The sequence below is a fragment of the Hyaena hyaena genome, unplaced genomic scaffold (genome assembly GCF_003009895.1).
Source record: "Hyaena hyaena isolate Hyena2069 unplaced genomic scaffold, ASM300989v1 scaffold_631, whole genome shotgun sequence".
Lineage (NCBI taxonomy): Eukaryota > Metazoa > Chordata > Mammalia > Carnivora > Hyaenidae > Hyaena > Hyaena hyaena.
This window is the reverse complement of record NW_024081264.1, coordinates 659,942-683,404: the sequence shown is the minus strand read 5'-3', so window position 1 is coordinate 683,404 and position 23,463 is coordinate 659,942. Positions and strand designations below refer to the sequence as shown.

The 23,463-nt window shown below is 38.5% G+C and overlaps 1 protein-coding gene across 2 annotated transcripts in view; it reads right to left on the bottom strand.

Moving 5' to 3' along the window:
* Positions 1 to 253: 253 nt before the first annotated feature.
* The window catches only part of CSGALNACT2 (chondroitin sulfate N-acetylgalactosaminyltransferase 2), a 49,277-nt gene continuing 26,067 nt past the window's right edge, over positions 254 to 23,463 (bottom strand). The window contains exons 5-8 of one of the 2 annotated variants that reach the window (XM_039257761.1): positions 20,430 to 20,608; positions 18,383 to 18,477; positions 8,074 to 8,155; positions 254 to 3,132 (exon numbers count right to left, since the gene is read on the bottom strand). In XM_039257761.1, the coding sequence (XP_039113692.1) occupies positions 2,840 to 3,132; positions 8,074 to 8,155; positions 18,383 to 18,477; positions 20,430 to 20,608 (649 nt within the window). In that variant the 3' untranslated portion in view covers positions 254 to 2,839. Of the gene's footprint in view, positions 3,133 to 8,073; positions 8,156 to 18,382; positions 18,478 to 20,429; positions 20,609 to 22,068; positions 22,222 to 23,463 lie in introns of those variants that run through there. The other variant, XM_039257762.1, reaches the window with a different exon arrangement.

Here is a 23,463-nt window from a genome sequence, read left to right as displayed (position 1 = left end):
AAGTGTAATACCATCTTTATCTCACGGCATATACAAAAAGCTCTTCCAGTTAGGTTAAAGATCTAACTAGGAAACGCAAAGGTATATATGAGGTAGAAGACAATATAGAACAATAGCTTTAAGCAATATTTCCTTAATATAAGGTTATAAATCGATAATAAAAAGTAGAATCCATTAAGGAAAAAATAGTCACATTAAAGTTAATTTTTATTAATGAGAAAGTACCATCAAGAATGGGAAAAGACAAACCACATCCTGGGAGAAGATATTTAACCAATAAGAATTGGTTATATGATGAATTCCTATGAACTGATAAAAATGGGCAAAAAGACTGAAATGCAAATTATAACTATAATTCATGCCTAAGCCCCGCTAGACTAGCAAGAATTAATAAACCTAACAAAATTAAGTATCGCCAAGGATGCAAAATGAACTCACAGTGCTGAAGACGGTCCACTTTGGAAACAGCATGTACATACAACTGATGACCCAGCATTATTACTCCTAGAGAGATCCTTGTACACTTATTATGAGAGGTATGTCAAGCAGTGTTCATGACAGTACTGCTTCTGATAGCAAAAGCAAACAACAAAAAACTATGAACAAGCCAAATATCTTTAAACAACAGAGTTAATGAATATTCAGTACATTCATACAGTGGAGTACCAATCAGTAATAAAAATGAATTTGAGATTAACATGAATGAACCTCAAAAATAGAATACTGAATGAAAGTTAGAGAATATATAAGAAATAATATGCATATAAATTCAAAAACAGGCAAAAGTAAACAGTCTTTTCGGCAGAGATACATATACAGTTGGGAAAACTAAGAAAAACAAGTGAAAAATTATCACAGAAATCAGAATGGCTACTATTATGGGGGGTGAGGGTGTGTAATCAAGAAGGGGCACACAGAGGCCTTTCACTGACAATGTTCTTTATCTCACTCCTGGTAGCTGTTTGCTTTATTATTCTTTAAATTACACAATTACATGTTACACACTTTTCTGTATTTATGGTATTTTGCAACAGAAAAAAATTAATTTATCACATTTTCATTTAACTTTTGGTAATAAAATACTTTATTGGTACCATTTAATGTCAAAAACACAGTATGTTTCCATTCTTAGGTTCCCATTTTTAAATTAAAAGTTAGTTTTTTTTTAAAAAAGAGAAAAGGTGAAATCACTGGATTCTGTCAAAAAACAAGCGGCAACTTACCTTTGCAAATAATTAGGTTCTCTCACTTTAAATAACAAATTCACTGGTCTTCATAATAAATAATTGTATATAAAAGGAGACAATGGCCTAATAATTCTTCAGAGAACATTTTACACAACTTAAAAAAAAGCCTAAACTACCCAAAACTTGAAAGAATAATTCATAAGAGTTACTGTAAAATGAATTCATGTAGCACCAAGAAATTTGGAATTTATATTTCAGATGATAGAATTTACTGAGTAAAAAGTAATGACTTTTCTTCTGTGAATTTTCAGGGGTTTATATACACATAGAAAGGATACAATATAGGTCCCTTTTAAAAGCCAAATCAAAATCTATGCGTGCCTTTCACCATATCTCCAATTTTGGGATCTGGCAATTGACCCTCTGGCAAAAGATCCATGTGTGATAAATAACATAGTATACAGTCCCATCTGAATATAACTTCTTATTCACCTTGTCTCATTAACATAATTTATACCTTGATTAAAACATTATTCTATCTGCAAACAATATATTTCTCTAAAATATTCTGTAATTCAGATTTCCATTCAGATCACTTTCCCCTCCACCTCTTTTCACAAATCAGTGTGATCTATGGTATACCTCATTCAATTGTTTTTTCCCTTCATGAAACTCTCTCTCAACTCAAAGTATCACTATATTACAAATACAGATGTAACATATATTAACATATAGGAAAAAAAGGATAATAAATATATATGGATTCAAGCTAAATGAGACAATGCAAAGCAAAAAACACACAAAAGCATGCTATGTTCATCTATTCTGAACCACTATAGGAAGGCCCCGGTAGCACCTGGCTCATGTAAACTGATGTTCCCAGATATCACTAGTGTCCTGTTCTCCAACAGAAGTGTTCTAGTAAAGGCATTTCCATGTTTATTTGTTTACTTAAAACAATCTATAGCAACTTTGATTAATAATCTAGAACACGAGGACACATTAATAGTTTTAATCAAGTCATAGATTCTAACCTGAGTATTTTCTACTATTACTCATTTGTTTAATACCAGACATTCAGGGAGCTAAGCAACATTAAGGGGTTTTAATTTCTGATTTCTTTTGATTGATTGTGAATTTCAGATGTGTCATTTAGTCATCCTCTGCTTCAGTGAAAAAGGATTCTTCAAGCAACTAACTAAAGATCTTACTTTAAAAGCAGGTTGACTCAGCGGTCAGCAGATGAAGAACTCTTGTCAACACAATCCATCCGTAACACTCTGTCCTTTCTGCAGGACTGGATGCTCTTGACCCACCCTGAGCACAACACATTCCATCCCTCAACCCAGATGCAACCAGGGCACATCAGAACGGGTGCAGGGTAGAAACTAACTCAAAACTACTTTTGGGGCGAACAACAGATTTCAATTTGTCAGCAATTCCGAAATACAGTATTCTCACAAAACAGGCTTTGCACTGAAATACTTGCTTTTTCTTTCCATATCGAGTTAAACTGCTGAAGTAAAGTAATGCCAGAAAGAACACAAAAAATAAGCATGTCTTCTCTGAAAGAGGCACTGCATCTGGAATTGGAATTAAGGCTAAAAAAATAGTGCTGGTTTGTGGTTCAGACTAGTATGCCAATGATTACGTTAACCAACAGCTTCACTATTTGTCCTGTATGCCTGTTTGTGAAGATGGGTCTCTATCTCCTCCCTGAAGACCAGCATTCCCAGGTGTGAGTGAGAGGCCTCATTCATGGCTTTGGACTGGATGCACATACGGTACTGCTCAGGGGTCAACTCATCAGCACAGCGTTTCTCATGCCAGAGGTGGAAAAGACCAGGAACTGGAGTCCGAATCACAATCAGGTCACCATGTAAGTATTTTCGATAAAGATGAACATCTTCTCCACCCCAACCTTTTACTTCCATGTCGAATCCACCTGCAGGATAAAAATGGACACTGTACCTAACTGTCTGACAGCTAGAGCACAGTCAGACCTGATAAGGATTAAGATGTTCTGCTTCAAATGAGATGGCATGGTACAGCCTAAAGACACCTGATGTAGAGGACTGACATCCTGGTTTGGAAGTCAGTTAGGAGCAGATATCTAGGAGCACAGGGTCTGTTGTTGCAAGTATCAAAATGAGATTAAATAGTTGAGAGTGCTTTGTAAACGTCAAAGTTATGTAGAAAATCTAGAGAAAATCAAACAAAGGAGAAGGAAATATAAATCACCCATAATCTCACCACTATTAATATTATAATTAACACAATTATCCTTTGAGATGCAAGTTTTTCTAGGTTACAGAAAATTTTCCAGAGGAGAAAAGACAAGAAATAGCTAAGGTGAAAATATACATTTGAGAATGGGCACACAGATGATTTAAAAGCCGTAGGAATGGATGAAATTACTGAAGGAGTTTAAGGAAATAGGGATCAGGTCTAAATGCTAAGTAAGTAAAGGTTAAACATGCAGAGAAAGATAAGTCAGCAAAAGAGACTGAAAAATGGCACCAGAAGATGGAGAACATTCTGGATATTAAGCTATCAGAGTAGTCAAGTGAAGAAAGTGTTTTGAGGAAGAAATGGTCATGCATGTGCTGCTTAATTAAGAACTTAAAAAAGAACCAGGCAGACCTAGAAACAATACATGTTACCTACTAGAACAAGTCTGATGGAGTGATGGGGCAAATGGATAAGTGGAGTGGGTGAACACATGAAACAAGATAAAGTTGAGACTATTTTCACATTGGCTTAAGCTGAACAATAAACATCCGAAAGAAGCATGGAAAACAAACCATTTGGAGTTTTTTGAAGAACTAGAAAAGATTTTTAAAAACTGAGAACAGATTAATTCTTTAATTAGGAGCTAGATTTCCAAATTATGTCTTCTGTCAAATAATTATATGCCACTTAATTTCACACTCAAAGGATGACAATAATCCTGAGATTCCTAAAAAGTATTAAATAGTCACAGCCTTACTAAACACAATGTATAAAATGTCTTGGTTTTTCTTCCTTATAGATAGAAGCTCTTCAAATATTAGAGACGGTGTAGCTACTTAACATAAATGGGAGACTTCCAGTTTCTGGTCCAGCACAAACAGAGCTTACAAGTCAATTTCATCCTACCAAAAAGTAAAAAACCAAACAAACTGAAAAATGAACAACTCTTCTCAGATCCCTTAAAGAAATAAGGTCACAGAGGAAACGGCCACCTCCAAATTGGAGAGACAGGCAGGTAAAACCGAAATTGCAAGTATTAGAGCAGAAACCGACTAGTAGAAATCTCCAGGGGAACCAGTACTGGAGTAAGGAGGGGGTGGAAATGTGAACTGTAAATGATGAAGAGTTGAAAATTTCAGAGGGCCCAGTCATAGGAAGGTCCCCACACTCCTTTAGGAGCTCTAGCAAGTTCTCGCTGTGAAGACTAGAGCAAAATCCCTTAGTGCTTTCAGCAGGGCAATGGGAAAGTAATCATTTTGAAACAAGCCAGAGAGAACACTTTATTCTTAACAAGGCCTGCCCTCAGGAGAAACTATTCTACCAGAGTCAAATCTACCTGGGAGAAGGACATACCCAACTCCAGCCCACTCTAGCCATCCTATTCCACCAAAGGTTGGGGCAGTGTCCAAGAAACACTTGTGAAGTTAAGGGTCCAGACATATAATCTCACTAAAGGACTGAGGCCTAATCACAGGTATATGGAATATATCCTCTTTTCCTACACTTCACCACTGATTACTAAAGGCCTTGCCCAATACATTATGTTTAGCTATGAAGAAAAAAATGAGGCATACTAACTAAAAGACAAAAAAGGATTGAAGACATAGGAGCAAGTATCAGAACCAGACTCAGATATGGCAGAGGTGTTGAAATTATCAGCCTGGGAATTTAAAACAACTGTAATTGATACGCTAAGGCTCTTTTGGAAAAAGTAGACAACATGTAAGAACAGATGGGTAATGTAAGCAGAGTGAGAGATTCTAAGGAATAATAAAAAAGAAATGCTAAAGATAAACAATGTAACAAAGGAAGAGTGTCTTTGTATTGGCTGAGGAAAGAATCTCTGAGCTTGAGGACAAAATAGAAACTTCCAAAAATGAAAAGGCAAACCCAAAGAGGACTGGGGTAAAAACAGATCAAAATAGAATTTCTAAGAACTGTGGGACAACTACAAAAGGTATAACATATGTATAATGGGAATATCAGAAGGAGAGGAAAGGGAGAAAAGAATAGAATCTCCACAATGAAAGAGGCCAAATTCCAAACATGTGCTGAGAGAATAGGGGCTCTCTTTCTCACCCAGCTCACAGTCATAAGGTAGAGGCTCCATTCCAGAAGGAAGTGGGACTGCTCTTCCCCTCCCCCATGTCCTACTCATAAGGTATGGATGTCACTCTGAGAGAACTGTGCCACTGTCTCTACCCCCAGCTCTGGAGGAGAGGCTCAGAGATTTTTTTTTTTTCTGAGGGGGGAGGAGGCAGTGCATGAGAACAAACTGCTTCAAAGCTTTTCCCAAAGGAACTGACTTTACTTGAAAGTGTGCAGAAGTTCAAGCCTAAGGGGGCTCTTGAAAATAATGGAGATTTTTGGTGGTAAGCAATGAAGAGGAGGCTGATAGCTCCATTAGAGCAATAAGCTAAAATGTAGGCCAGTTAGTTTACTGGAGAGAAACAGGGAAAGAGACAGCTAAGAGTCCTCCTGAGGTCTGAACAAAACTCAAAAGATCTGCCTCAAAAACTACCTTGCAAAATGGTTCAATTTAATTGGGCCAGACTGTGGAGCAATTTATGCCCCAGAGCACTATCAAAAACTAGAGAGCAAACCAGTGAGCCATTAGTGGAGCCTAACAGATGGGAGTTACCAACGGAGGCACACAGAGTAAAAGAGAGCTCTACTAAATCCATGTCATCCCATGATGACTGTGCACATGCCCTAAGGAGTAACTTGAGAGGCTTCATATTGCTAGGGGGTGGAGGGAGGGTGGGGAGATAAAATTCATTAGAATAGTAAAGCCAAGTCAATAAACAAACAAGCAGAAAACAGAACAAAAAAACAAGCCCTGGAGGCAGGAGGGAATCAATATCCATATTTGCCACAATATATTACCCAAAATGTTCAGTATGCAAGTAAGAAATTATAAGGCATGTAAAGAAACAGAAAAGTGTGACCCATATGGCAGAAAAAAACACTAGGCAACAGAAACTGTGAGAGGGCCTAGATGTTGGGTTTTTACAAAAATTACAAAACAACCATTATAAATATGTTCAAAGAATTAAAGGAAATCATACTTAAGAGAAAATGACAATGTTTCATCAAATAGAAAATATTAATGGAAAGACAGAAGTCATACATATATGATATATACAGAGAGGGGAGGAGGGGGAGTGTGAGGGCCAAATGGAAATTCTGGAGTTAAAAAAGTACAATTCAAATGAAAAATTCATTAGAGTTGCTCAAAAGAAGATCTGAACTAACAAAGAATCAGCAAACTTGAAGATAGATCAATTGTGACTATGCAATCCAAAGAACAGAGAAAAAAAGAATAATGAAAAATGAACAATCCCAGAGAAATATGGGACACCATTAACTGCACCAACAGAGATCGAACAGGAGTATGAAGAGAAAATAATGAGAAAGGAGCAGTGAGAAGTAACATAGGTTAGAAGGCAATGATGTATACTTGCTGTTTTATTAAGCCAGAAATAAGGGAAAAGGGCATTAGTTTCATTTAATAGTCTTCTTATTGCTATCTGCTGATTTTCCATGATTCAAATGTTACAATAATAAAGAGACAAGGTGGAGGAATTTCCAAAATAAATGGATGGTTATAAAAATGAATGTAAGACAGACCTAAAAAGTACATAAAATATATTCCATTATAAAATATATAATATATAAATATATGTGTGTATGTGTGTATGTGTATACACACATAAATACATAAAATATATTCTTATATGCTATGGAAATGTAGCCACTGACTGATTAGGGACATGGAATCAAGTTTCAGTCTGCTTTATTTTATTTTTTATTTTGAAAGAGAGAGAGAGAGAGAGAAAGCAAGCATGCACAGGAGGGGCAGAGAGAGGGGGAGAGACAGAATCCCAATCAGGCTTTGAGCTGTCAGCTAGGAGCCTGATGTGGGGCTCAAATCCACGAAGTGAAGATCATGATCTGAGCTGAAATCAAGAGTGTGAGATGATTAACTAACTGGGCCACCCAAGTGCCCCTTCAGCCTGCTTTCTTAAACTGTACTCTGACAATCTATTTTTTGCTGGGTAAGGCTGAAGCCAGAGTGGGACAGGGTGCTTAGACCAGATTCTTCAGGGTCATCTTTGGCTTCAAGGAGTGCATGATTAAGCCAGTGATTACAAGTCCCCCACTCCAACTTCAATCAGAGCTAGAAAGATTTTGAATACTAGGATTTTCATAAGAGTTAACAGATAATTAAAGAGGGATTTCATCTCTAAATAAAAAAATGTGAAAGCCCTTGGACTAGATAATCTAATATTACTTCCAGATGTAATAATCCATGAGCACAACACCGAAGTTATGTAGAGATCTTTTGTAAGAGCATTCAAAACAACTACAAATATTGGTAACAACACAAACTGATGTTTTTAAAAACGAGTGTTTGATTTTAAAGAAACAAGTAAATATTCCTTTACACTTTCATCTTTATGATCTCATTTTTTTTCATTCAGAAACATTAATTATAAACTTTGCCTTTCACATCTCCATACTCCTCTTTTTAGGCAATCTCAGACATTCATAACTTAATAGGAAAACGCTCGATTCTCAGACCTTCAGAAAATGCTGCAAGACTCTGTAGTAAACATGTATAGTTCTATTCTTAAATGTAAGGCATACTTACCAATGGTTAGGAAATCTGATCGATACTGACAAGTCATTCCAAAGCCAAAGTCTCGCCAAAAGCCAGAATCCTTTTTGTGGACCTTTGGTTAAAAAAAAGAAATTCAATTTAATCCCTCAAGATCTAGGTTTCAATCAACAATGAAAAAACTTGAGATACTTTCCAAATAATAATTCTTCCTGTCACTTATGTGACTGAAAATGGATCACATGCATTTATATTATTAAATCCTTAAAAAACCAACAAAAAATAGTACCCTACATGAGCAAAGGATTCTTGCTATATCCAGTTTACTTGAATTCAAGCCCTGTACAACATGCAAGCTGAAGTTTCTAATAATCAAACAGTGTGGTGCCTGAGCTCAAGGAGCTTCTGTAATACATTTTGTAATACATTTACTTCTACACAGTAGACCTTAGTTGGTGCCTACCCAGCATTTATTCCCTTGCCTCTTTCCTGACTGTGTACAGTTTTGCTCTAGTAATTATCTGGCCCCAAGTAGCCCATGAGGTTCAGGGAAGCTCCTTCCACCTGCAGCTTCAGACTGGGCCATGACTACTCTTATACCAGCGGCACACTGTCACCCCATTAATTGTAAGAATTGGTTCACTAACAGGAATTAGACAAAATTCAGGGCAACATGGCAAAAGGAGAGGGTTGTTGAGAACTCTCGAAGAGTTCTTTCCTCCAAGCTCCCTTCAATCCTCCGAGAGAGCTACTAGGAAAGACACTTGTTTTTTGTTTTTGTTTTTGGATGGTATAGGGCAGGAGTCAACAAATTACAGCCTTCAGGCTAAATCTGGCCTGCTGCCTGTTTCTGAAAATAATTTTACTGGAATATAGCCACACTCGTTTGTTTACAAACTATCTATGCATATTTTCATGGTACAGTGGCATAGCTGAGTAGTCGCAACAGGAATTTAACTGTACGGTCCACAAAGCCTAAGATATTGTCTGCGTGGCACTCTACGGAATAAGTTTGACAATGCCTCAAGTAGGGTTAGATGTGAAGCCTGGAACTGCTGCAGTCCTTTTCTACCACAAGGGAGACCAGCTTTAAAATGAAGCTGTCACCACTGAAGTCCAAGCAAAGAAAGAGAAAGAAAACGAAAACCAGGGCTTTGATGATATAGAGCCCCCAGAATCAAGTAAACATTGAAGCTTGATAAACCTTCATTTTATTCATGCATTCAACAAGTGTTTTAATCCATTAGACACAGCACTGGGAGCTGGGACACAGCAGTATGAATAGAAATAACAAGGTCTCTACCATCACAGAGCCTCTGTTTTGATGGAAAGATAGCGAATCTGTATCTCAGGTAGGAAGAAAAATGCAGTAGGACAAGGGGAGAACATGAGAGAGAGAAAGTGTATTTTGGATATAATGGCCATAAGAGGCCTCTCTGAGGAGATAATGTTTGAGTAGGGACTGTAATGAAATACTGAGGTGAGCTGTGCAAATATCTAAAGGAGATCATTCCAGCAAAGGGGGTAACATGTACAATGGCTCTGAGGAAGGAAGGGAATGACTGGGGCAAGAAAAGAGAAAACAAGGACAAAAGCAGAAGAATGAGGCCCTGCAGACAAGAAAGGGCTATTAACATTTTAAAAAGATAATTGATATTACAGTATTTTTATAAGTATATGGTAATGATCTAGATGAGGCATAATGTTAGGATAGGAGAGAATGAAGGATGGTGGGAAGGGAGTCCTTGTTTAGGCATGAGGGATGAGCTCTAGTTCAACAGAAAAGGACAGGCTGGCCTCGAGGGGTCATGGACAGTTCATCCACTGGGAACTGAGAGAGGCGAGGGATCTTATGACAGAGTAAAGAAGAATGTCTGACCACTCCTCTAAGTTAAATATGAAGCAAGATATGTAGAGAGGGAGGAGTGGTGAGGGATGCTGGGAGGCACGAGAAGGACAGAGTGAGTGGCTTGAAAGAGAGACAGCAGGTAGACTATGGTCAAGTGCAGAACATCAGGGCAGCCATGGAACCCTAAGGCCTATGGTCATATATTTAAAGCAATGGCCCTATAGTGGGGCTGCGTTTCCTGCCCTCCACATTCCACTGCTCAGGGGTCTGGATGAGAGTTGCCCTTAACCAAAGAGAAAACATTGGAAGGAGTGAGTGATGAAGGAGGTGAGTACAGCAAGGAGGCTGTGGATGACTGACTATGGAATCTGAGTTGGGTAAGGAGAGATGTAAGGGTATGGACATGAAGATGAAAGAAAAGAAAGAGGCATCTCATCCAAAGTGTAGGGTTCTGAGACAGCTTTCTCAAAGAAATGAAGTGGGAGCTGGGATCTGAGAGAGAATCGGAGTTAGCCAAGTGAAAGATGTGCTGGGGGAAAGTTCCAGACAAAAGAACAGGTTGTGCAAAGATCTAGAGATGGGAGAGAGCACTGTGGATGAGGGATGGTGGGACCACATTGGAGATGCAAGTAGAGGTGCCCACAAATTTAGGCCAGGGCTCAGCAAACTTTTGCAACACACGGGCAGTAAATATTTTGGGGTCTGCAGAACAAGAGTCTGTCACAACTGCTCAACTTTGCCACTGTAGTGTGAAAGCTGTCATTGACAATAAGTAACCAAACGAGCATGCTGTGTTCCAATAAACTTTATTTATGGCTACTGAAATTTATGTTTCATATAATTTTCATCTGCCATGAAGTATTATTTTAAAAATATTTTTCAACCACTCTTCACTCATGGGCCATAGAAAATTAGGTAGCAGGTTGTTTTGGGCAGCAGGTTGTAGACTGCTGACCCCTGGTTTAAGGAGCCACAGGCCACATCAGGGAGAATGGGGTCTCTGGTCACATGTTTTGGCTTTTTTCTAACGGTAATGGAAATTTCATTGAAAAGTCAGGGCAGAAGGAGTAATGGGATCAGATGACATTTTTGAAAGACCACTCTGGCTACAGTGTAGAGATATAAAAGGAGACAAGAAGGGAGGCTGGTTAAGAGGCAATATATAATCTAGGAATAGGAAGCCTAGTTTTAGATTATCATGGTATGTTCTGGAAGACAAAACTGCATGGAGGTAAAAAAGATTGAGGACAAACTGACAGAAGTCAGCAAGTGACTGAATGGGCAAGAGTAAGGGTGAGAGGGAAAGATCAACCAAGTGTAACAGCAGGCTGCCGCCCTGGACAATGCATACGTGGTAGTACCATCCCCCAAGACTGGGGGCACTCGGCAAAGGGCCGGCCCAGAGCAGAACATCGCAGAGCTGGGCTCTGGACAGAATGAATGGGAATGATCTATGAGGCAGCCACATGGGAATTACTGCAGATAGCAAAAATGAAGGGAATATACAGGTCTATAGGGGAGGCAAATCTGGAGGGAGTGAGGAGAGTCTGAAAAAGCTGCTGTGTGGAATAGGAGAATTGGCTGGAAAACAGAAAAAGGCAGCAACTGAGGACTCAACTTAAGTTGGAGCTAAAAAGTGAGGTATGCATTTTCCTTTTCTTTTTTTTTTTTTTTTTTGCAGGAGAGGGCTTCTTCCCCTTCTAGAACGTAAAGCTTCTAGAGAGAGCAGCACTTTTTGTCAATTTTGATCACTGCTATATCTGTAGCAGTTAGAACAATGTGAGAGGTACATGGTAGGCTCTCAATAAACATTTGTTAGATGAATAAATTTATAGAGGCATAATTTCTGTGGCAAAACCAGGCTCTCATATTATCTCCTTAGGACAAAAGTATTAAAACCTCCACTTTGACATTTCTACTCCATGACAATTCTGATTTTACAAATATTATGACTTCCTTTATAACTTCTTTTTAAAAATCTCCAAATATCACCAGATTTTAGGAAAGAAATCATCGGTTTTGTTTGATTTTTAAACCAACCTATTTCCACTGTTCCTAATCCCTGATTATTAGTATTTTATTTTTATCTGTCCCTCTCCTAAGCATGTGGGGGATATAGCTATCCACATATAACTTGCTACATCTCCAGCCCTCAGCGCCTCACAGGCTGCCAGGTTCATGAGTCCATGTGGCAACCTGACTGCCACCTTCCCTTGAGGGTCTAATCAACCACCACGCTCAGGTTGAACTCCCAATCTCTCTTCTTGCCATTCTTGTCTTTTTCTTACTCCTCACATTTTATCCAACAACTTCTGTCACCCAAATCACACCCAAACCGTTCTCCACAATTACTATCCTTACCCAAGCCACAGTCACCTCCCTGGTTTGCTGCAAAAGCCCAACCGGCTATTTGCAGCAGGAGCCACACACAATCCATTCTCCATAGACTCAAAACCCTCCCAAGGCTTTCTACCACACTTAGCCTAAACTCCTTATAGGAGTGTTGACAAGCTCTACATGACTGGCTGGGCTTTGTGCCCTATTGCCCACTGTGCTCCAGCCACCTTAGGAAATCCACTAGCGGCTCCTTTTGCCTGGAACTGCCTTTTCCCAGTCACTGGGTAGCAGATTCCTTCCTATTACTTGGATGGCCTCTCCAACAGCCCAATCTCAGAAAGGTCTTTTTGACCAAGCACACCATAGAAACCACCTAATCACTCTTCACAACTCAGCCTATTTTAATGATGTATGATATTTAATGATTTTATCTTCTGTCTCTTCCTACCAGAATAAATATTCTTGTGAATGGTAACCATGTCTTTCTGGTTCCAGGTGCTGGGGGTTCCAGCAGTGACTAATGGCTGGTATAGAACAAACCCTACTGGATGAATTAATATAACAGAGGCAGTTTGTGCAGTGGATAAGAGTGGAGACACACTGCCCAGGCTCCTGGCCCCACCCCTGCCAGGCACTCGGGCAGGCACTCAGTCACCATATAGCTGTGTCCTTCTCTGTAAAACAGCGGTAAAAACAGCACCTACTTCAGAGGTTGTAAGGAGGATTAAATGAGTTAACATGTATGAAAAACAGAACAGTACCTTACACAGAGAAAAGGGTACATAAAAAAACAGCCATTATTACATTAAAATATCATCTAAAAAAGATATACCATATCTTATACCAATAAAAAAACCTTTATTTTTAAGTAGTCTCTACACCCAACGTAGGGCTCGAACTCATGACCCTGAGACCAAGAGTCACATGCTCCTCTGACTGAGCCAGCAGGCACCCCCATTTCCCATATTTTTAAACTTTATATTTTCCTCTACATTTATACCGCTATATATATCTACATTTCATGAACACTTTCCTGTTGGTATTCACCACTGTATGTACTATAATTCATTATTTTATTATTAGAGTTTTGTTTGCTTTCAATGTTGTCATTATTATGTGAATGGATACTCTAGAGCTCTGCTTCCTCAGGAGAGATTCCTGGGAGTGGAGATTACTGGATCAGAGGGATGTACCTGTTTGAAAACTCCTGACCCAGAAAGCTTGCCTGCATTCCTACACCACCTCCCATCCTGTCGGCTTTGCTTGCGTGACTGTTTTAAACAGTGACTTTACAGCAGCAAAAAAGTTTTGCACTGCTATTTTAATTTATTCTTCGTAAACTATTTAAATATGTTTATTGTGGATTATTAACAACTGTCTTTTAATATTAAGGAGATAATATTACACATTACGGAGAGCAACCATTTGTCTTACTTTAAGTGGGGAGACTGAAGTTTAGAAAGGATAATTTGCCAGGAGTGAAGCCAGAGCTTGAAGTGGAAGCACTTAAACTTACTTTTCTGTATAACATTTAGAATGAACTGAACCTACATTTAAATTATTCTTTTCTCATATCCTCCCAGACCACACAAGAATATTAGCATGCTTTTACATTTCTCTTTACCGTCATATGTTGATTCCATTGGGCACTTTTTTCTAATCATGTAATTTTTTATAAATTTTTTGGAGTCATTTTAGGTTTACAGAAAAGTTGCAAAGTAGCAGAGAGGGTTCCCATATACTTATCTAGTTTTAACTTCCCCTAAATGTTATTATCTTACATTGTTGTGGTATCTTTATAAAAACTAAGAAATCAACACTGGCACATTATTAACTAAATTTGAGACTTTATTTGGATTCTACCAGTTTTTCCTCTAATGTCCTTTTTCTGTTCCAGGATCCAGTCCAAGGCACCAAATTGCATTTATTTGTTATATCTCCTTGGTCTCCTGAGAACCTGTCACAGTTTTAGTTTTGCTTTTAATGATCTCGACACTTTTATTTTTCTTTTAGTAATCTCTACATGCGATGTGACCACTCATGACCCTGAGACCAGGAATTGCCTGCTCTTCCAACTGAGCCGGCCAGGCACCCCTGATCCTGACACTTTGCAGGAGTACTGGTTGAGTATTTTGTAGAATATTCCTGAATTTGGTTTTGTCTGAGGTTTCTCATGACTAGGGTTTTGGAAGGAAGGCCACAGAAGTGAAATGCCCTTCTTGCTACATCATATCAGGGGTGCCTAATAACCCTGGCAATGTTAACCTTCATCACTTAGGGCTTCATCACTTAGGGCTTCATCACTTCATCTGCCAGGTTTCTCCCCTGAAAGTTAGTTTCTCTCTTTCCATATTCAATTCTTTAGAAGTGAGTCATCTAGCTCCACCTGCTGGAAAAGAAAATACCTACATAATTTATTTGGAATTCTGTAAGGAAGATTTATCTCTTTCCTCTCATCTACTCTTATCAAATCAGTTTGTTTACCCATTATTATTTATCTACTCATTTATTAATTTTTCTAAATGCTTATTTTTTGTTTGAGTGCAAGCAGGGGAGGGGCAGAGATAGAGGAAGACACAGAATCTCAAGGAGGCTCCAGGCTCTGAGCTGTTGGCACAGAGCCCAATGTGGGGCTCGAACCCACAAACCGCGAGATCATGACCTGAGCCGAAGTTGGATGCTTAACCAACCGAGCTACCTAGCTGCACCTCTACTTGCCCATTTATTTCTATCAGTATGGGCTAATGGACATTTACTTTATGCTTGGAGCTGCAGTCCAGTACTGTTATTTATCTTGTTCTCAAATCGTTCTAGCTTTGCCATTGGAATTCTTTCAGGGTCCTGTGTCTGTTTGACAGACACTGACCTAATCCTTTTGTTGTTTGAGTCCTTCCTTACTTTCTGGACCTTCAGGCTCTTTAATTTCCAGATCCCTAAGATCTGGGAGCTGGGTATGCTTGTCACTCTTGGGGTATCACTGCTTCTAGACTTCTCAGGAGACAGGGCTAATACACATAACTATGTACCCTTTGACTTTTAAATCCCCAATTATTATTCATTTCTTTTTTATTATGTATTTCATCAACAACTATTTAAACAAAAGTTTTACTGGGGTTTTATTGTTGTTGACTACTGTTTCATTCTCAGATCTTCTTGCAAACAAATTCATTTCTCATTCTGCTGAAGAGGTCTGTGAGAAGTAAACTGAGTCCCTGAATGTTCAACAATGTCTATTTTGCTCTCAAATAGTAGGTCAAATATGAATTCCAGAATTAAAGTTGTTTCCCTCAGAATGTTCAAGGTATTGTTTGACTGTCTTCTAGCACCAATATTATCAAAAGGAAGGTGAATGCCAATCTGATTCTTACTCCTTTGTAGACAAGCTGGAGTTTGCTATTTTTGGTGTCTCTAAAAGCTATTAGGATTGTTCCTTCACTGTTGGTTCTCAAATGCCAGAAGACCGGTCTTTCCTTGTCTCTTCAACGTTTTCTTCTATTTCCTCTTCTGTTTTCTCTTTTCTCTCTCTTCTGGAACTCCTATTCAATCTACAATTTTGGGAGCTTCTTGACTGATTCCTCATGTCTCAGTTTTTCTCTTACATCTTCTCTGTTGATCTCTGTGTGCCCAGAGGCTTGTTTTCTAGTTTACAAATTTGTTTCAACTGTCACCATTCCGCTATTCAGTCCATTTAATGAGTTTTAGGTTTTCATAATTTCCAAGTTCTGACCTTTTTAGCACCAAATCTGGTTTTATGAATTTAAAATTTTCTCTCCTTAAACACATATTTATCTCAAAGATGTCTTCATTCTGTATTCATATTCCCATGTGTTCTTTTTTCTGTTGGTTTGGCTACTCCTGGTTAACTGCTACTGATTTCTGTTTCAAAAATCATTGTTCAAAAACCCTTGGCTGTTAGCTATGAGTAGAGGGGCCTATCTCCAGTAACAGTGGAAGAAGGGCAAATATGCCAAGAGTAGCTCATCTTCAAAGCCTGGGGCTCCCTATCTACCCTGCAACTCAATACTCCCCAAACCCTGCTCTGCCTCTCTTGCTCCAGAACTACATACACTGCTGCAGGCTGTAGTCCAATGCCTATGATGCCTGTTGCTTAGCACACAGCCAGAGAAGCATACATACTTCACCACTCTGTCTTCTGTGAGCCCAGAGGATGTAGAGCAGCTCCATCTTGCATTCTGAACATGTACCAGATTCTTCTCTCCTCTATTGATCCTATGCCAACTACTGCCATCTTACAGAAATTTCTCAATATGGATCTACCAGTGGAACTTCTCTCATTTTCTAGTGCTAATATACCTTGTTTTTAGTAATTCACTTTTACAAAGAATTTAGTGTGTCAGATAAGGCAAATGTGGGTGCTTGGTTTGCCATTTTGATCCCATCTGTTTCTATATTCTTTAGTGACACTGGTCTACAGATAAGGTACAGGGGTATGTGTGTATAAACGCTTTGCCAGGTGTTCCTCTGAAGAGAATGTTGGCTTCATAAAATTTACTAGATAGATCATATGGTACTCATTTTAACTGTTCTTTGAAAGTTTGGAAAAACTTATCAGTGAAACATTATACCTATACACCTGCAGGGTAATTTTTTGATAACTGTTCTAATTATTTAAGTGGTTCTTAGTGTTTCCAGAGCTTCCATCTCTTTTTTATTTATAAAGTTTTAAAACAAGCTTTGCTCATGTTAGTTTTATAAATGCTCAAATCTTTTATCTAGAATTTTTAAAAACTTACCATATAAAATTGATTTCTCTCAATGTTTTTTTATTCTAATTTCCAATGTTGTGTTTTCCTTTTTACCCCAAATCTATATACACTTTGATTAAAAAAATTTTTTGCACATAAAGAATAAGGTCCTATATATTAATGAAACTATTATTTTTGGTCCATTAATTTCTGCCTTTATCTTTCCTCAGAGTTATTTTTCATTTTTTAACATCTTAAATTGACTTCTTAGTTTATTTGTTTCCATTTTTATTTAATATTAACAATAAAAGATAAGGCTAACTGCAACATAGTATCCTGGTCTGGAACCTAGAACAGAAAGAGGACATTAGTGGAAGAAGTGATGAAATCGTAACCTATAGTGCAGTTAGCAGTAACTTACCAATGTTAATTTCTAATTTTGACAATCAATTATATAAGATATCAATTTTAGGGGATACTGGGTGAAGTATAGGAAAGTTCTATATTATCTTTCAAACTTTTCTGTAAATCTAAATTATTCCAACATAGAAGTTTATTTAAAATAAAAAAAGTATATAACTCTATCAAGAACTAAAAGTTCTAATATGTGGCATTCCTACACCATGGCTTTCTAAGTAATTTCCCATAGAATACTTATTCTTTTTTTATTTAGTAATTTTAATTTCTAGTTCATAAAGTTTTTTTAATTAAAAAGATTTAAAAAATTTTTTAAATGTTTTATTTATTTTTTGAGAGAGAGATAGAGACAGCGTGAGCAGGGGAGGATCAGATAGAGAGGGAAACACAGAATCTGAAACAGGCTCCAGACTGAGCTAGCTGTCAGCACAGAGCCCGAAGTGGAGCTCGAACCCACGAACTGTGAGATCATGACCTAAGCTGAAGTCCGACGCTTAACTGACTGAGCCACTCAGGTGCACCCCCCAAAATTTTTTTTAATGTATGTTTATTTTTGAGAGACAGACTGCCAGCAGGGGAAGGGCAGAGAGAGAGAGGGAGGGAGACACAGAATCTGAAGCAGGCTCCAGGCTCCGAGCTGTCAGCACAGAGCCTGATGCAGGACTTGAACCCACAAACTGTGAGATCATGACCTGAGTCGAAGTCAGATGCTTAACCGACTGAGTCACCCAGGCACCCCTAAAATTTATTTTTAGTATTCGTGAAAATATTTTGGCAGAAATGACTAAAATTTTCATATTCTAGAACATTGTTTTCTCTGTGCCCTAAACTTCTCTTTCCCCCCTCTAGAATGGTACTTAATTCTAAAACGCTAAATGTGAAACCATCTTATGGGGGGGGGTGTAAAAGAGATGATGAAAATGTTTATAATAACTACAGGTTTTTTTAGTTATTATAAAGCTAATAATAGTTTTATATTATTATAAATAAATAAGCAAGGAGCTTTGTGGCCTTTCCTGACAGTGAGTCTTACCAGCTGCTGCTCCACAGGCGGTGGCACATCCTGATTGGCATAAACAATGGCAGGGTTGTAAAGACTGAACACCACAGGGTAAAACACCTTCTTACCTATAAATTAAAATATAAGATTACATCATACAAAGAAGTCATAGAATGAAAGACTGATTAGTACTGCATTTATCAGTATTTTATTAAAGTCTTTCTTTGGTCACATGCTTTTATCAATATTGTATTTTATCAATTTTCAGGCTACCAAACATTATGCTGGATTTGATGAAGTAATGATGATTTTATAATACATCAGTAGGCCAGGCTATGAAATTATAAGCTAAAATACACTAAACAACAGACTAAAGGGTGTTCCACACATTTATTCTCTATCACTTTGGAGAGATACACAAAGGTGTTTTCTCAGCTATTCACTAGGTAAGCCATTTATTAATCATCATTTCATCTAATTAGTAGGGATAGATGTAGGTTAACCTTTGATAATCATCAGAACTTAGAAGCTTCTTTTAAAGCCATCCTTCAAAACAAATCACAGAAATAGTAAATTCAAAGAATATTATAGAATGAACAGGTATGTACAGAATAATTAAAATATGGATTTGAATAAGATTTGCAAAAGCTGGGAAGAGTTAAAATTATCTAATCTAATAGCCACTGCAGAAGCCTTGTCATTAGTATCCAAATTGATAGCACTAAAGGGACCTGTAAAGACTAGCCCATCTTCCCCCCAATAAAGACTGGCCTTTGTCAGATGTGATAATATGAAGTGCTCAGTAACTATCAAGTACCTGTGGCAATGTGGTAGTCTTTTTATTACAAGATCCCAACTAGATGCTCATCTCACTTTTGTTAAAACTCACTTAGAAATGGGGAGCTCAATTCTTAGAGGCAAATCTACTTCTAAGACATAAAAATATTTCTTTTACGTTGAGCAAATATGTTCCCTTCTACTTCCACATTGTGAACTTCATGCTGACTGGTATAACAAAAGTAAACCTAACCCTCATTTATTCACTAGGTTCTCAAAGGGTTCCTGACAATTATCCCTCATGAAAATAATAAGTAATAATTTTCATGATATGAATAGTTCTACATAAAAACATTTACTATGAGATTTTTTAGTACAGAAAAATTCCTTTTCACAAGTAAAATAAGATTTGGTGCTGCCCAGGAGCGCCTGGGTGGCTTAGTCAGTTAAGCATCCAATTTCAGATAAGGTCATGAATTTCACAGTTCATGGGTTCGAGCCCCATGTCAGGCTCTAGGCTGACAGCTCAGAGCCTGGCGCCTGCTTCAAATTCTGCATCTCCCTCTCCTCTGCCCCTTACCTACTCGCACTCTGTTTATCAAAAATAAATAAACATTAAAAAAAAAAAAGATTTGGGGTGTCTGGGTGGCTCTGTTGTTTGAATGTCCAACTTGATTTCAGCTCAGGTCATGATCCCAGGGTCATGAATTGAGCCCTGAGTTGGGCTCCACGTGAAGCCTGCTTAAGATTTATTCTCTCTCTCTCCTCTCTGCCTTTCTCCCCTGCTTGCATGCTTAATCTCTCTCTTTAAAAAAAAAAAAAAAAGATTTGATTTATAAAAGTGTCATTTGCCCATACATTGTCAAAAAAATATCTACAACACAGGCAAAGTATAGTAAATCATCCCCATGTACATAGTATGGACCAGGCACCATCTGTATCTAGGTCTGCATGTGTGTCTTTGTGTCGGCACCACCTGCCTGAGGTAGAGTGCTGCTGGCTCTCACACATCTCCACATTGTCTGCTTGGCTCTTTTTCTGATAAGTGATGCTTCCTCCCTGTCAATTTTAAGGACTTTGCTTTGCTTTTGCTCATCTGGATTCAAATGTTGGCAATGGTATTTGGCCATAAGAGAACAGGGGTATGAACTTCAGAGGGGCAAATTTTCACTTTTCTACTTAACATTCTAGTTAAAGTATGCCTAATATAACTTTAAGAAAACGTAACTTGATTCAAAATATGGGACATGCTGACACTGTTCTAAATTTTTACACTCAGTTCATCTACCAATATTTTACGCACCTGGCTCAGCATTTAACCGGCAGCTGTTAAGGAATTCGGCTGAGAAATATATATCAACATCACAGAAAAACATCAAGACCTCTCCCTTGTCCCAAGCTCGGGCACCCACATTTAGTCCTTGTCCACGATTAAATTCTTCATTCAATGAGATCAAAGTATAATTGTGAAAATTAGACTCACTAGGAGGAAAACATATACAACAAAGGATAAGTCCCACTTAAAACTTAACAACTCTCTTCTTTCAACACAACTTACGCGATATGTTTTACACTCTGGATATTTTAAATTTTGGTTCTACATTCATACAGGGAAAGGAAATCTTCAGCTTCACATGTATGATCATCATCAGGGACAGATATTCACTAAATGCCCATATTTGAGGCAACGTGCTAGTGATGTGAGCTTAAAAAACTGTTGATGGGCCACTGACCTTCAGAATCTTAAAAACTTATTGGGCAGATAAGAAATATACACAGGGAAAAATGGCCATTAATATTTGGTAATATATAATGCATTCCATATGAATGGTACATGCAAAGAGTGCTCTTGGTCTAGTTTTTCAGATCTTTGCTCACATGTCCCCTTATCAGAGGGGTCCCCCCCACACCATATGTGAAGTTGCCCTGACCTCCCTCTCCTCTCTTTCTTTAATATTTATCCCCCTGCTTGGCTTGGCTTTCCTCAGTACCACTGTTTATTTGACTGTCTTCTCACACTGGAATATAAACTCTATGAGAGCAGGGACTTTGTTTTGTTTGTTACTAAGGATACAACGCACCTCCTCAAAGAGTAGGAGTTCAATAAATATTTGCTGAATGAATGAATGAGCAGTTCTGAGAAAAAAGATTGCTTTTGTCTGAGAGTAGTTAGAAAAGATGTTAGAAGCAGAATTTAACTTATGCCTTATTAAAATCGAATTCAGCAGTGAGTTTAGAGGTTATTCCAATCAATTATCTCAAAGGCAAAGAGATAAGAGAGTAGAAAACATTTTAGAGAACAGGGATCAGACAAATCAGATTAGAACAAAGGGATCCTAAAATGAGAGAAGACCAGAAAAGGGTCAGACTGAGGAGTACCTTCTGTGAGAAATTAAAGGACTTGGTCAGTGTCCTTGAGGCAAGGAGGAGTTTTTCTGCCAGGACAGTGAAGTCCCTATAACCATAGCATTAGCCTCCCTGAGAAAGTATTAGAAACCCTCCCTGGGTGGGTCTGGGCCCCATCCCAGACCTCTGAATCAGATACTCAGGGTGACAGTGAGCATCTGTGTCTCTCTTGAGACAGATCACTCCAGGTGACTCTAGTGTTGAAATTGGAGAACTGCTGTGCTAGGGTATAGCCAGGTCAAAAAAAGGGACATATTAGGAAGATAACTCTTAACAACAGTATAGAATGGGGAATGGAGAGATGGAAGCAAAGGCTCAAATAGTGTATGGAATGGACTCCGTGTGCTCTGAATGCCCATGCTGCCCTTCTCATGGGATACAAATCTCTCCTTTCTTCTGGGAAAACTGATTACCACCTCACACTCCCAGCACCCAGTGGAGGAATGAATTGCAGACCACCCCAACCACAGTAACTTCCTAGGGGCAGGGACCAGACTCAAGCTGGGCCAATCACAATACCCCCACCCCACCTGGCCATAGTGAGCGGCTCAAGAGTGGGCAAAACTCCTTCCCTGGGCTTTTCTCAACTGGATCTGGGAGAAAGCTTTTTCCTCTCTGATGGCAAAGCTGAGAAGATGTGAGCCCAAAGCCGCCAACAGCCATATACCTCACATGTGGAAGAAGCCAATCTGCAATAGGAGAATGAAATCAACATGCAGAGAAAAACAGACAAGAAGATAACAAGAGAATTGTCATGGTATTCAAGTCTCTGGTTCCAGTCCTTAAGATACCAAAGCTGTTTTGGTTTTCTTCCCCAAATTTGGTAATAATCTCCTTAGTTTGGGAGCTATCCAAGATTCTTCCATAACATTCCCAGTTTCCTTAAGTATTCCTTAAGTTTAAGATAGGTTTCCATCATGTGCCACAGAGGAGTCTTGATTAATGCAGGGACAACTTCAGTAATACCAATGGAAGTGCTTGGCACTTAGTAGGTGACCTGAAAATGGTAAGGAGGGAAGAGCAGGGAAGAAATGAAGGTAGGGGAAACCTGGGTTCGGGTGGTGGCAGCAGCAAGGAAAGAACGGAGAAGTCCTGTGTAGTAAGCAAGAACTAATTAGAGGTAAAGAATGAGTGAAAGATGCTAGCTCTCACACATTAAGCCTAGGGGATCACAAGAATGGTCTTAGTATGAACTGAAAGAGGGCCATCAGGAGAAGAAGCTAGTATGAAGGAGGAGACAATTTTTTTTTTTTTTTAAATCCACGTGCTGTGAGTGTCCCTTTGGGGTAGGGACTCCAAGTCCTTCCTCTGTGCCCATCCTATTCCAACCACCCCAGTCAGACTCCCAAGCAGTGTACCTGGAACATAGTCGGTGGGACTCAATGAATGTTAGTTGAATGGTTCGAGAGGAATGGCCGGCCAAATCTGGACTCTTAGGGAATGGCCACAACTAGCAGAAAGGTAAAGGAGCAAGTAAAAGGATACAGAGTTGGCAGTGGACAAGACAAACAACCTAATATCTTACATTGTAATATATTTACATTTACAAAATATTTACATTTTACAAACATCAGAGGAAAGTGTCAAGAAGGAACTACTGGTTGGTTAGGCAGCAAATGTAAAAAAGCAATCAAAGAGGATGACACAGAAAAGGTTGAATTTGGCAGCTAGGTCATAACTTTGGGCCCATAACTTAGAGATGAAAAGGCAGAAGAGCTGTAGAATTAATAATGGAGTATTAAGGAATTAAAAATTCATTCATTCAAACCTCTGAGTACTTACTATGTGCCAGGTACTGTATGAATTGCCTAATTAGAGAATTACTGTTCTATGAGGTTTCGCCATGGGAGGACAGAAACCTGCTAGTAGCTAATGAGTATTAGAAAGTCAGGTGGTTGTGTCTCAAGGACAGGGGAGACCTAAGCATCATC